The sequence below is a fragment of the Candoia aspera genome, chromosome 15 (genome assembly GCF_035149785.1).
Source record: "Candoia aspera isolate rCanAsp1 chromosome 15, rCanAsp1.hap2, whole genome shotgun sequence".
Classification (NCBI taxonomy): domain Eukaryota; kingdom Metazoa; phylum Chordata; class Lepidosauria; order Squamata; family Boidae; genus Candoia; species Candoia aspera.
In genome coordinates, this window is record NC_086167.1 from 2,860,546 (window position 1) to 2,874,452 (window position 13,907).

The 13,907-nt window shown below is 48.5% G+C and overlaps 1 protein-coding gene across 1 annotated transcript in view; it reads right to left on the reverse strand.

Moving 5' to 3' along the window:
- SCARF2 (scavenger receptor class F member 2) overlaps positions 1-13,907 on the reverse strand; it is a 56,802-nt gene that overhangs the window by 24,513 nt on the left and 18,382 nt on the right. The window contains exons 5-9 of the mRNA XM_063315805.1: positions 11,867-12,085; positions 10,343-10,471; positions 3,905-4,008; positions 2,430-2,547; positions 1,250-1,368 (exon numbers count right to left, since the gene is read on the reverse strand). Of these exons, the coding sequence (XP_063171875.1) occupies positions 1,250-1,368; positions 2,430-2,547; positions 3,905-4,008; positions 10,343-10,471; positions 11,867-12,085 (689 nt within the window). The remainder of the gene's footprint in view (positions 1-1,249; positions 1,369-2,429; positions 2,548-3,904; positions 4,009-10,342; positions 10,472-11,866; positions 12,086-13,907) is intronic.

Here is a 13,907-nt window from a genome sequence, read left to right on the forward strand (position 1 = left end):
CTAGGCCACAATTCTCCCGTTGTGACGTATGGCTGTGAAAGTCTGCTCCAAGTACAGATGCAGAGGAAGCAAAAGTTCAGCTGTTCCACTGATGCTTTTGAACTGTGGCGCTGGAGAAAGGCCTTGGAGCCCAAGAACAACAAACAATTCAGTTGCTGAAATAAAGCCAGGCTGCTCACGGGAAGCACCGCTAATGAAGACAAAGCTTAAAGACTTTGGAGACACAATGCAAAGGCAAGAATCAGACCTCAATGCTTGGGGAAAAAATCAAAATCGAAGAAGGGGCTGACAAAAGACAAGGAGGCACTTTCTGACAGACAGGCCCAATAAAATTATGTCCTTTGATATGGAAATGTCTGGCTGACTGAAAAACCTGCTGCTGCTTTATCAGTTTTCAAATGTTAACTTAAAAGGAGCTTTTTGCTCTGCAGACCCAGGGGATCAGGGAACACCTATTAATTATGATGCGCTGCAGCCCATCAGGTTTTGTTCCACGATAATCTGAATCAATGTCAATAAACTGCTCTCTCTTTCCCTTCAGCTGAGGAGGCACATCTACCAGGGCAGGGCAGGGCCTGGGCATTGCCCTGCAGCTTTATGCCCCACCCCCAGCACAGCTCTCACCCAGCAAGGTATGATTTGTCCAGAATTTGTTCACATAAACTCTGAACTACTCCATTCAGCTCCTTTTTTCCTTGAAAACCATAAAAGCCGAGAGTCTCCAGGAGCAGAAGGAGGCATCCAATCTCCCACCCTGAGATACTCCCATCACCCCAGGAGCCCAGCTAGTTGCCCGGGATGCCTGGCGCCCCAGGCCTGTTCCTGCACCATCAGACTAGCAGCCCAGCTCCCCACCACTGAACAAAGGATGTCTTTTTCCTGCATGTTGTGAGGATGAATGGCTGGCGCTGCTGAGTTGCCATGAGAAACTGCCATCAAAAGGGACCTAGGCAAGCTACCCAAACAAGGCTCAGTCCCTGCGTCTTCCTTTCCTGCTGGGATCCCGCGCTTTAGGGGCACAGTTTAACTCTCCATAAGACCACACAACCATTCACTTTAGGAAAGGTTCTGCTATTCTATTCTCCCTGCCAGGGACATCCATGGGGAGGGTCACCAGTGTCAATCCGGCAGTTCCGCCTGTGTGGCTGAAGCCCACCCTGTTCTTCCGCGCACCAGCCCCTGCTCCCAGCTTCGCTCCATTAGCAGGACAGGACGTTGGCTGAGACCGTGGGGTGGAGTGAATCCTTACCTACAACTTTCGGCAACTTCTGACGGCGAAGGGGGATCCGGGGAAGCTTCAGGCTGATTTGGCTGAACTGCCCACAAAGGCGCCTTGAAGATTTTTTGCGAGCCAAGTCCTGGTTTGTGCTGTGAAGGAAGCCCAACATCTGGTCAGATCATGGTCAACATGGATGTGGAATCAGGGTGCTGGCGATAGAGGTCATGTACAGTGTCATTTGCTTGCTCCCTCTTTGCTTCCCTGCATTTCACTTCACCTACCTGTGCAGGATGATTTGGGGGTGGGGGGAGGGGAGTGTAATCCACAGGCCAGGGGAAGCAGCATCTACTGCTATAGATGGGGTAATGGGGCTTGAAATGGACCCCTAAAGAAAATGCTCCCTGCAGGTAGAAATGTAGCACCCCTGGCAAAACCTTGGACATTTGTTTTTAAACTGCAGGGAGACATTTTAAAATGAGTTTGTGGGGGATCTGAAGTGCGACTGATGCATTCACAAATAACACCTCCCCACCCCCTCCAGGATGCTTGAATTGACATACACAGATGAGGCAGCTTCCTGGGGCTCCCCATGAATTCTGCCTTCCATCTGGTCTCCTCTGCCCTTGGGCTGACTGCAAGCTCCTCTGAGACAGTCTGCTTGGCAGCCAAGGATGCTGCCTCTGGCCCAGACTGGGTTTTCCCCAGCCCTGGGAGTCTGGAGGCCTCTTCCTTCTAACAGCCTCCAGGTAATCCCCCTCCCCACCAAAAAACACAAAAACAAAACAAAAACAAAAAGCCTAGCTTCCAGCCCCATCCCTTCCCATCCCATCAGGAGTCCAATTTCTTCATGCTCCACAGTGTGGTCTGCAAAGTTTGGGGGGAGAGGGAAATTTGCCCCTTTCAGCAGCTGCATCTGGGCACTTAAATTCCCATGCAGGGATGTGGGAGTTGACCAAAGGCTGCTCCCAAGATCCCTCTCACTCTTGCCTTACTGCCCAAGAAGAGGTCCGTAGCCTCATGTCTGGCATGTGTCCCATGGACAGGAGGGGGCAGCCGAGGTAACCTGGGGTGGGGGGAGAGACTTCTGCCTGTCCTTCCTCCCCCAGCCCAGCACCCCATTCCAGCCAGGGCCCCTCGCAGTCTGCTCTTCTGGGAGACCCAGTTCCTTCCGGCTGCCCCTCCCAGCCCCCCAGAGGGTCTTGGCACTTACTCCCGGGCCTCATCCTTCTTGCGGCAAATGCAGCAGCAAGACAGCAGCGACAGGAGCAGGCTGAGCAGCAAGATCAGAAGAACTCCGGCGCCAATGACTCCCATCCGCTGATTGGCCTCTGGAGGAAAAGGGGCTCACGAGAGTCAGTGCGCAGAGGAAGAGCCACAAGCCATGAACAGGGCTACAAGGTGGCCCTTGAAAGCTGGGATGCAGGGGGTTGCAGGGTATAGTCAAAAAAGGCAAGATGGTGGCTGCAACAGGGCAACATGTTTTGGGGAAAGGTTTGGCTGGACCACTGTGGCTAGGGTGAGGTCATCTCCAAGGTGATGGTGGCATCAGTGGTAATGTGCAAGCGAGGGTGAATGCAGCCTGGTTGCGCTGGTGAGAACCCATTGGTGTGCTTTGTGAAAAACAAATATCAACCCATCTCAAAACTAAGATCTATAAGACGATCGTTCACCCTGTGGCACTGTATGGAACTGAGCGTTGGGCAGCAACAAAGGGCATAGAGAGCTGCCTCCATGTTATGGAAATGTGTGTGCTCCATTGGATATCGGGCATCTTCCTGCTTGATCATGTCACAAATGATGCCATCCGACAACAACTAGGCGTGCCATTAATTACGGAGAAGATGAGAGAAAGCCGGCTTCATTGGTATGGAGATGTCCTTAGAGTGGAACCTTCCACTATCGCCAAAATAGTTTACCATCTTAAAATCGATGGCCAGCAGCCACGTGGGCGACCAAAACAGAGATGGCAAGACACCATCAATAAGGACATGCAAATTGAGGGTCTGTGCCCTGAGGATGTGGACAATCGGGCAAAGTGGTGTTTCAGGATCCAAAAAGCAGACCCTGCGATAACAGGAAAATGGTAGGAAGAGGAAGAGGATGATTGCAGCTAGGGTGAGGGTTAGGACTGTTGGAATTATCAGGGGTCAACTCAGCATTGTCTCATAAGCATAAGGGGGTCTTTCTAGTAAGTGCATCTCTATTGTGCTTGTGGGATGTCACATGGGTCACCTGATTTCCACTTCCTCCTTCTTCTTGGGTTTGGGGATTAACAATCTCCATTTTTACCTCTTGGGCACACCTGCAAGCAGGAGGTGCTGCAGAATGCAGCTCTCGTCCTTCCATCTCGCTTGCATGCAGACATTTCTATTCCACATAGAAATATGTCTACAAAGAACCAGTGATGAATAAGTGCTTTCTACTATGAAGCTACTTGTATCCAGATCTACCGAATAAAAGTAAGCTACCTTTTTTTCCCCTCTTCATCTAACTACTGTGTGAAGACTGAATTCTTTTCTGAATGTAATTAAGCTTAATGTGCAAGTTTCTTTTTGGTTCATGCTTCTACTTCGCAAGATTGTTGTTACCTGCTTGGAGTTCTTTTATTAACCTTTAAAAACTCCATCAAGGACCATGCCTTGCAGACCCCCAGCCGGGCAAGAAGGTTTTGGAGAATGTACTTACCCATGTGGCACATGCCAGTGAATGGGTTGCAGGAATCCTCATGACAATTGCACAGCTTGGCACAGTTTGCACCATAGTGGCCAGTTGGGCAGGTCAGGTTGCAGCTGTGGGGGGAAGAGTCAGCAAAAGGGAAGAGGAGTCAGTCCCCGTCCTCCAAAAGCAGACATGGAGCTCACAACACTCACTGATTTAAATTACTCAGAGAGGCCCTACTGAAAAGTGCAGTGTGATAATGCCACATTTAGCTGACCGAAGGCAGAGGCTCCAACATGGTGCCTGGGGGCTCCAGCACCACAGCAGACATCTTGGTTGATGCCTAAATAGAAATATGGCACATTCCCCTGCCTCTCCAAATGAAACCGCCTTACAACTTCATGCAATGGCGCAGCCCGCCCAGCACATTAACACAGCAACTCCACGGGTTCCCATTACCCCCGGACCATAAACTGCTTAAGCCCATTTTAGCCCAGCCTTGCAATTTGCAAAGCCAAAGTCCCCACACGCCTTTTCAGCTCCTGTCCCTGAACCCCATCTGAGCCAGCCTGGAGGGTTCCCCCACTTGCTGTTTTGCCCCAGAGAGGCACGGGCCATGGCTCAGGAGATGGGGATGCATCCTGGCTGCAGAACCTGAGCGCGGCCGCAGCCAAAGAGGCTTCCCCCTTGATCTGCTCCTAGGGAGGTGGCTATGGGTCAGTGATCTACTCCTGCGGGCAAGGGCGAGAGAAATGAGTGAGTGAAAGAAAGAAAGAAAGAAAGAAAGAAAGAAAGAAAGAAAGAAAGAAAGAAAGAAAGAAAAAGAAAGCCTTCTTTTTTTGGTAACCATAGAGTAAGAGTTGATTTTGTAATTGTACTTATATTTGCTGCAAAGAAATCAGAACCTTCTTCTACTTCTTTTTGTTCTCATTTTCTGCCCGCCCTCCCGTCCTTCCTTCCGCTTTTTTAGTTTGTGTTAGTTTTTATGTTCTTTACATAACTTTTAATAAAATTTATTTTTTAAAAAAGAGAAATGCACTCAGCCCAGTCATCCCCCCAATTCTACTTCCTTGGAGCAGTCCCAAGAGTCTGTTTTTATTTTTATTGGTTGTAAGTGGCCCAGAGTTGTTTTACAAAAACAAACAAACAAACAAACAAGATTGCACTGCTAAAATTTGGCAGCACAAGTTTTCACTTATTTTACTTTAAATAAATGCTAGAATAGATGCATGAGACTCCCAGACAGCTTATTGCACTCATGTGACTAAAAACTAGGAAACATGTCCTCCCCAGAAGCCAGCATTTCTGGCCCTGTCTGCCCAGTGCCTCTGCTGCACCACCACAGCCTCACCATCGGGGTCTTTAGAAGCTGGAAAAAATGGTGCAGCCCCCGCTGCAAAACTACAGCTGGCTTCATGCCGAGCCCTGAGCAGAGGCGTCCTCAGGGGGCGAGTGCCAAACGGTCCAGCAAGCAGCTGCAATGGCACCATCGATGCCCTGCTCCTCTCCAATGTGTCTTGTAAGAGGGATGGGGCTTCAGTCACATGGCCATGGCCTCCATCTTGATTTTTCTGACCCCCTCTCAAACATCCCTGGCCCTTAACCTCTTTAATGGCTGTTAAAGTCTCCCTCCAAATTGCATGCCTAGCAAGTGACTCAACCATGATTTGCTTTGAGTCTGGTGTGTTGACCAACAGCAGGACAGAGTCAACCCTGCTTGGGATTATCTATCATGCCCAGAGACTGGAGTGGGGGAACAGGGCCCAAACCTTTGGGCCAGTCCTGGAGGGCTTGGGGACACCGAAGGAGCCAAATGGGTGACCTGCAAGGCTAAAGATACCCAGTTCACTTTTAAATGCTGTGCATTCTTAAAAGGGGGGTGATTTCCCCATTTGGTTTTTTTAAAGTGAAAAATGGGTGTGCCTTCAAGGCTTACTGCACCCATTTTCCCTCCCAAATGGGCAGTTTTTAAATAAAAAGCATGGCCCTGGATCACAAGAAGGTCGTGCTCCTCTGACCCACAGAGCTCTATCTGGGGTTGGCTTTGCTTGCAGCTCCCTTCTCCTCCAACTTATGGGCCCAGGCTCTGCCAGCCACCCCATGCTGAGCCAGCAGTCCCAAGTGTGTGAGCTCCTTTGAGCAACCCCTGTGGCTCAGCCTGGCTTCGGAACCAAAATCAAAACGTGCATGGTTTTAAGCAGCTTTATGGTGGCAGCCCATTTTGAGGGACACAAGAATGGCCATCAGACTGGAAAAAATCAACTTATATCCCCATGCCAAAAAAGGGAAACATTAAAAAATGTTCAAACTATCAAACAGTGGCACTCATTTCACATGCCAGTAAGGCAATGCTCAAGATCCTGCAAGGTAGACTTCAGCAATTCATGGAGCGAGAATTGCCAGATGTACAAGCTGGGTTTAGAAAAGGCAGAGGAACTAGGGACCAAATTGCCAATATCCGCTGGATAATGGAAAAAGCCAGGGAGTTTCAGAAAAACATCTATTTCTGTTTTATTGACTATTCTAAAGCCTTTGACTGTGTGGACCAGAACAAATTGTGGCAAGTTCTTAGCGGTATGGGGATACCAAGTCATCTTGTCTGCCTCCTGAGGAATCTGTATAACGACCAAGTATCAACAGTAAGAACAGACCACGGAACAATGGGCTGGTTTAAGATTGGGAAAGGAGTACGGCAGGGCTGTATACTCTCACCCTACCTATTCAACTTGTATGCAGAACACATCATGCAACATGCTGGGCTTGAGGAATCCAAGGCTGGAGTTAAAATCGCTGGAGGAAACATTAACAATCTCAGATATGCAGATGATACCACTTTGATGGCTGAAAGCGAAGAGGAACTGAGGAGCCTTATGATGAAGGTGAAAGAAGAAAGTGCAAAAGCTGGCTTGCAGCTAAACCTGAAAAAAACCAAGATTATGGCAACCAGCTTGATTGATAACTGGCAAATAGAGGGAGAAAATGTAGAAGCAGTGAAAGACTTTGTATTTCTAGATGCAAAGATTACTGCAGATGCTGACTGCAGTCAGGAAATCAGAAGACGCTTAATCCTTGGGAGAAGAGCAATGACAAATCTTGATAAAATAGTTAAGAGCAGGGACATCACACTGACAACAAAGGTCCGCATAGTTAAAGCAATGGTGTTCCCCGTAGTAACATGTGGCTGTGAGAGCTGGACCATAAGGAAGGCTGAGAGAAGGAAGATAGATGCTTTTGAACTGTGGTGTTGGAGGAAAATTCTGAGAGTGCCTTGGATTGCAAGAAGATCAAACCAGTCCATACTCCAGGAAATAAAGCCAGACTGCTCCCTTGAGGGATTGATATTAAAGGCAAAACTGAAATACTTTGGCCACATAATGAGAAGGCAGGACACCCTGGAGAAGATGCTGATGCTAGGGAGAGTGGAAGGCAAAAGGAAGAGGGGCCGACCAAGGGCAAGGTGGATGGATGATATTCTAGAGGTGATGGACTCGTCCCTGGGGGAGCTGGGGGTGTTGACGACCGACAGGAAGCTCTGGTGTGGGCTGGTCCATGAAGTCACGAAGAGTCGGAAGCGACTAAACGAATAAACAACAACAAAGGGTGGCAGCCCATTTTGAGGGACGGCAACTCTAGATCCATTGTCAAAGCATGATCAGACCCAACAGAGAGACCGGCCAAGGGTTCTTGCCAGTCATGCAAGCCAGGGTCCCAAAGGGTTGGAGGGGGCTTGCCCTAGAGGAGCAGCAACCGGAGGAGGCTTGGTCTGAAAAGGCAGCTTTCTTGCCATCTGATCCTCCGAGGAATGTTGATGCCTCTTGAAAATCCAAAGCTTTTTCCTTGGCTTGGATCCTGGCCTCCTTAGGGCCACGTGCTGGTTGGCCCAAAGGCTGCCCAGCTTTTCACAGCAGCTGCAAGCTGGCCAGCTCACAAAGGAACCCACTTCCTGCCTGCTGTGCTGTTTTTAATTTTAAGACTCTTTGATATTTTTGCAGCTCTTCAGAATTTTGCATTTCAATATTTTTGCATGTTGATGGTTTCAAGCAAGAACATTGAGTTCTTGAAGGTTCAGCAATCTTGTGAGGTTTCAGCCATTTTATGTTTTTTTTTCTTCGAAGTACCTATATGAATGTTGTGTCCTGCAGACATGCTCACAGTGTGCTTTAGGCTCCCTGGCACTAGTAGGAATCATCCTGGCAACCTGTAAAGAGCTATGAGAATAACCTTGACAGGGCTGAAAGAATCTTTCCTCTCCTCAGCGCGACAGCTGCACTGTGGTTGGTGATGGTAGCCCAGAACTCCTCCACCACCCTTCAGCTTTTCTGATGGCACAACAGATCCAGGTGGTCTCTCCCAACTGTCTGGGAATAGCACACTCCTGCACCAGGAACCAAAATGAGTAACTCTCCACCAAACTTATTTTTAGTGTGTCACAGGGCTTTCCTCCCATCTGCTGGCAAAGTCCTGGGGCTGTGCATATTTCATATTTTGCCAGGAGTAATGTAGGTGACACGTGCCAAAGCATCTGGGTTCCCAAGGAAGAAAATCCAGATGTCTCCCTCCCCCCACAACCTGATTTACAAATGTGTGGAGCTGTTATACAGAAGTTCCTGGAACTCAACAGAAACTGTGCAAGAGGAAGGAAGGAGACAGAAAAAAAGAAGGGAAGGGAAGGAGGATGGGATATGAAAGAGCAGGATGGATGGATGGATGGATGGAAGGAAGGAAGGAAGGAAGGAAGGAAGGGAGGAAGGGATTTGGAAGAAGTTCCAAACGCTTTGGGGATTGATATGAGATGATGAATGATGTCCAAGGGCCAATTAAGGGATACTTTTCACAACTGCATATCCTCCAGTATGGTAACAATGTTCAGGACTGCTTTGCTGTTAGTTTTAAAGGGAACCGAGATACTGTTCCTACCATTCTTGAAGCCACAGGAACTGACACTTTTCAGCAATTGTGGCCCAAGATGGCTCCGGGGACTGCAAAAAAGATTTGGGGCAGCAGGGACCAATCTCTGCTGAAAGTGAAGCTGCTTCTATCTTCTTCCTAGTTCCTGGACCCTTGAAAACCCAACTGGGCCAGCCTGGAGCTTGTTATTTCATTGTGCAGATGTGGTTTTCCAGATTTGCACAATGACTTCTCTTTAGAAGGTTAGTAAAAACTAGTTGGAGCTGATTAGCGTTCTGCAGCCTGGCTGGGGATTGTGCAAATTATAGTCCCAACACATTGATGAGTGGACCAGTTTGGGAAAGCAGATCTTGAAGAAAACACTAACAACATTAATAAGAGAATCCGAAGCTTTGTTTTGTATATATAATAGGAAAGGGGAAGTGGGTGGGTAGAAAGATTCCCCCTTCACTCTGAGGGAGAAGTTAGCTTCCTTTGCTGAAAACACTGCAATAATTTGTTGAAAATATAGGAAAATAAATACAAGCTTTGCCCTGGATAAGCACGCAGTGACTAATATGCTGAAGCCACAGGATGTAATTTTTCTGCTAAAGCTAAAGAATTAGGCCAGGATAATCTAGCAGAGTGTCTCCCCCGGTCTGGTACAGTTAGCACAACCCAGATCAAATACTGGAAACGTGCAGGCAATTGTGGCAAAGCAGGAACTGAGAATCTTGCGCTTCTCAATTCAGCCACAGGTAGACCAACTTTCTGGTGGCCAGGAGATGTGATTTTATTTTTAAAAAAAAGGCTACTCTTTTTTAAGGGTGGGTAGGATCATAATTTTTACCCAGTTTCTCTTTTGGGGGGGAAGAGAGTGCATTTTGTCCTTAACTAGCAAGAAACCGAAGAAATCAGTTTTTTCAAGAAGTGAAGTGAATGCGTTAACCCTTTGCAAGGCTGGGGACCAACATTTTGCCCCTTAAAAATATTTCAACCCCTCCAAACCTCAAGCAAGATCTGCAAAAGGGTTCTGGGAGCCTGCACAGGCACTCACCATTGCTGGCTCTGAACCAAAAGAAGTTGGTGGTAAATCTAATGTGGAAGCAGTGGAAGCAGACAGGCTAGGAAATTCTGGGAGTTGAAATCCACACAGCTTCACACTGCTGAGGTTGAGAAACTATGCCTTATTGTTATATATGAGTATGCGTGGATAAGACATTTATAAAGTGTTTCAAATGGTCTTACCTAGCCACTTGTCTGTTTACTTAATTGGTCTGGCTAATCTCTCAACACAGATCTAAGTGGCTCAGTATCAAGGAGGACCCCACAGGAAACAGGGCACTCCCGTATTTGTTCATTTGGTTAAATAACACAGATCACCTTGTCATAAAAAGAAGAGGCACCTGCCTTTGTCAGAAACGTAAGTTAAGTTTTCAGTCTATGGAGTTCTTAAGAAAAGTGTATATACAATGTGGCTGTGCTTTAGCAAGCCACCCCACAGATGTTTTTTGGATTGCTTGTCTTGCCCAGCAGAAAGAAGGGCGATTTGAGTCTTCCCGTGTGCCAGTCACTTACAATGTCCCATGGAACCCGGCCTGGCAGAGGCATCTCCCGGTCTCAAAGTGGCACTCCCCGTTAAAACAGCTGCTGCAGACAAAGGCACAGTTCTCCCCATACGTCCCGTTACGACATTTGGTCTCACACCTGCGGGAAAGAATGGCAAGGCAAAACAGCCAATGGCAGCGGAGACGGGGCTCCATCTCTCCGGAGGCTCAGTGGGTGCTGGCTGTGGGAGCAGCGGGCACCTTTTGATCCAGCCAAGCTGCAGGGCCTAAACGCCTGGCGCATAGAAAGTTAAACCAGGCATCTCCTGGGCGGGGCTGGGGGCTACTCCCCAGCTTAAAAACTGATAGGCAGGATGAAGCCTCCAGACAGCAACTAATGTATGTCTGCACCTCCTGAGAACCCCACTTTTCAGGCAGTATCCTTATCAGTTAGAGCATGGAATAACAGAAATGGAACAGGGGTGCTTGCAGAGGGGGTGGTGATCAAAAAAGACCTGCCCCCCTTTTTTACATGTATTACATGGGTAATATGCATAAAAGATGCCAGTCACAACCGTGCAACTGAGGCCACACCCCCTTTTATGCATGTTGCCCATGTAATACATGTAAAAAAAGGGGGCAGGTCTTTGATCACGCAGTAGCACCCACCATCTCAACTCCGCTGATACCCCACTCCCTGTGTATGCCCCTGGAATTAAAAACGAAGAGTAATAATCCCACTCCTTAATTTAATGACAGCAGGTAAAATCACAGCAAAATTAAGAGTACATATCCCATAATTCTAAAATACCTGGGAAAATGAACAAACCTTCAGGAAATATCATCGAGCAATTCCCCAGGAATTCTAAGAAGGATGGAACCTACTCCATAAACGGGTCACTAGTATTGTCTCTTGGGGGTCTTTCTTCTTCTTCTCAAGGATGCCGAGTATCAGAGAGGCCGCCCAGATGTTGCTGAACTACAGTTCCTAGCAGCCCCGGACAACACACGTGAGGATGCTGAGGGATGCAGTTCAGGGAGGCCACACACCCCACACCTGAGCCATTGTATAAAGGGAGTTCTCTCTCTTCCCCACAACCACTTTACTCTTACAGCAATCCCACCAGAGAGTTTAGGGCTGGGGAAGAACAATGGGCTGATGGTTACCTGCTGAGCTCTGTAGCCAAACAGGAGCCCGGCCTGGGGTCTCCCTGCCCTTTCAGTAGATGTGTAGCTGTGAAAGTGAGACCCTAAGAGGGAAAACTGATGCCTTTGAACTAGGGTTTGGGAAATGGGTACTAAGAGTACCAGATTCTGCCAGAAGAACCAATTAATTAATCCTGGATCAAGTAAAGGCTGAGTGATCCCTTGAAGCCATAATCCAGAACCAGAAACTCACATATGTTGACTATGTCATGTGAGTGGACGATGGAGTAGAAAAAGTCGTATGCTTGGTAACTCTGAGGGGTGCAGAGGAAGAGATGCCAATAGGTAAGAGGGACGGATATTGTCAAGGACATTCAGTACTTGGGGCCATGGGGCTGCCTGCACTCACCTGTCTCCGATCCAGCCGGGATTGCAGTGGGAACACTTGCCGTTGATGTGGTTGCAGGTGTGGCCATCCTTGCAGGGAGGGCAGGCCTGCTCACAACCCTCTCCATAAAAGCCCGGGGAGCAGATCTGGTCACATCTGGTGCCATTCCAACCTGCTTCGCAGGCCAGGCAACGGCCATCCACAATTGTACACGGCTGCAGCTCCTTGCACTGACCGCACCTGCAAGGCCAGAGCACAGAGCGTGTAAAGGCCACGGGGACTGGCAGTAGCATTGTGGGAAGTGGTGTGCCATTTCTGCCTTAGCAGGAAGCTGGCACCCACCAGGCTGGTCTTGGCACCAGAGGAAGGCATTTGGCAGGGGTGATGCTCCACTCCCAAATCTCAAGGCCTTGGCCCCCCTAAAGAGGCTGGAAGGCTGTGCTTTTGAGGGAGGGGCGTGCAAAGGAAGACCATAGACCAGTCCTGCCCTTCACAGGCACGCAGTGGGGGAGCCCACCCCGCTTGGGCACCCCAACTGGCTAGGAGCATCTCAGCTCTCAAAAATAAATGTAGGGCTTAATAAAGAGGGCATTGTGACACTGAACAGGGTACAATGTAATTCTGCATGTTCCCTTGAACTTTTAAGCCATTCAGATGCTCTTCTGTAAGCCATGAGAGCCGGAAACTTACTACTATTTTTTAAAGGAAGGGATTCTTCCCAATCCAAGAGAAACTTCAGGTTAGTAGAGACAAAGTCTATTGGCAACTGATCGTGTTGGGATGGAACCGCATTCACCTGGGGTCACTTGGTCATTCCTCTCTCTCAGTATGTTAGGTTTCCACTCTTATAATTCTGAACCAACATGGTTTGAGGGTCTGGCAGTTGGGGTTGATGGAGGTTGAAACCCCATCACTTGAAATGCAGACAGGGAAGTCAAAGAGGCTCTGCCCATTTTGAGGCACTACATTTCTCCTGAATTGCGGGGGGGGGGGGGAACCTGCATATGACACATTCTGCTTGGCACCCAGGCAAGACTGCGCCTGGTAGCTGTTCCATATAAACAGAGGAAGTTGTTCTAGTTCCCCAAATTCTGCTTTCTTGGAGCAGTTTAACAATGCAAATCATTGTCTTGGTTAAAAAATTAAGTTTAAAAAATGCTCATTTGCCAGGAATGTAAACTACGTATTATTTTTAGGAAACGTATGACAGCCGAGTTATCTCTTCCAGCCTTCTTTAGCTTTTCTGCCTGCAGCATGCTGAACTTGGCAAAGAGTTGGTGTTCCTTCTCAGAGTGTCTGGGCAGACCATGTGATGCCTACCGGTCACTCCAGGAAGTGCTACAGGAAGACGGCTCTTCTGTCAAGAGCCTGCGTGGGACTCACGGGGAAATGACTCCTCAACCATGCTGCATTTCAAGGGAAACTCCCCCAGCCTATTCACAAATGGTTTTGAAGGGAAGGAAGAAGGTCAGCTGGACTCCACTTGAGGCTGTTTGTCTTCCACAGAGGCCTCTGGGAGAAAACTCTCATAGTTTCCTCCTAGTGGTGGAATTCGTTTATTCCCTGGCCTAAATGACCCTTTAGGGCTCTTCCTCCTGGCCCCATTAATGTGCTTTCCTCCTGTCTTTCAGCTGGGAGGAAGCACGTTGGCATTGGTGGGGCTGCCTGATGGCCTGCCTTGCTCGTCTCTCAGCAATGAGGCTGCAGCACACAATTTAATCTGGGGTAAATTTAAATGTCTGATTCCAGCCTGCAGTAATCTGAACAGCCTCTAGAAGGCAGCCTCTAAGAAATCATTCCTTCTGTTGGGGAAATAAAAGATCAACATGCATTTGTCAAACAACTCCCCCTGCCCCAATCTGCCTGGGTGATTGGAAACACAGAGCAGAGACACCCTGACCAGTGACCTCTCGATCAGTCCTTCCTTTCTCCCCCCAGAAGCCAGTTTCCCTTGCAAATCATTCGGGGATGGGCACAGCCTCTTCTCTCTCCTACCCGCTTCTGCATTTGTGCATGCATGCATCATGCACTTTCCCTGCACACATGCACCCAAAGACATAAG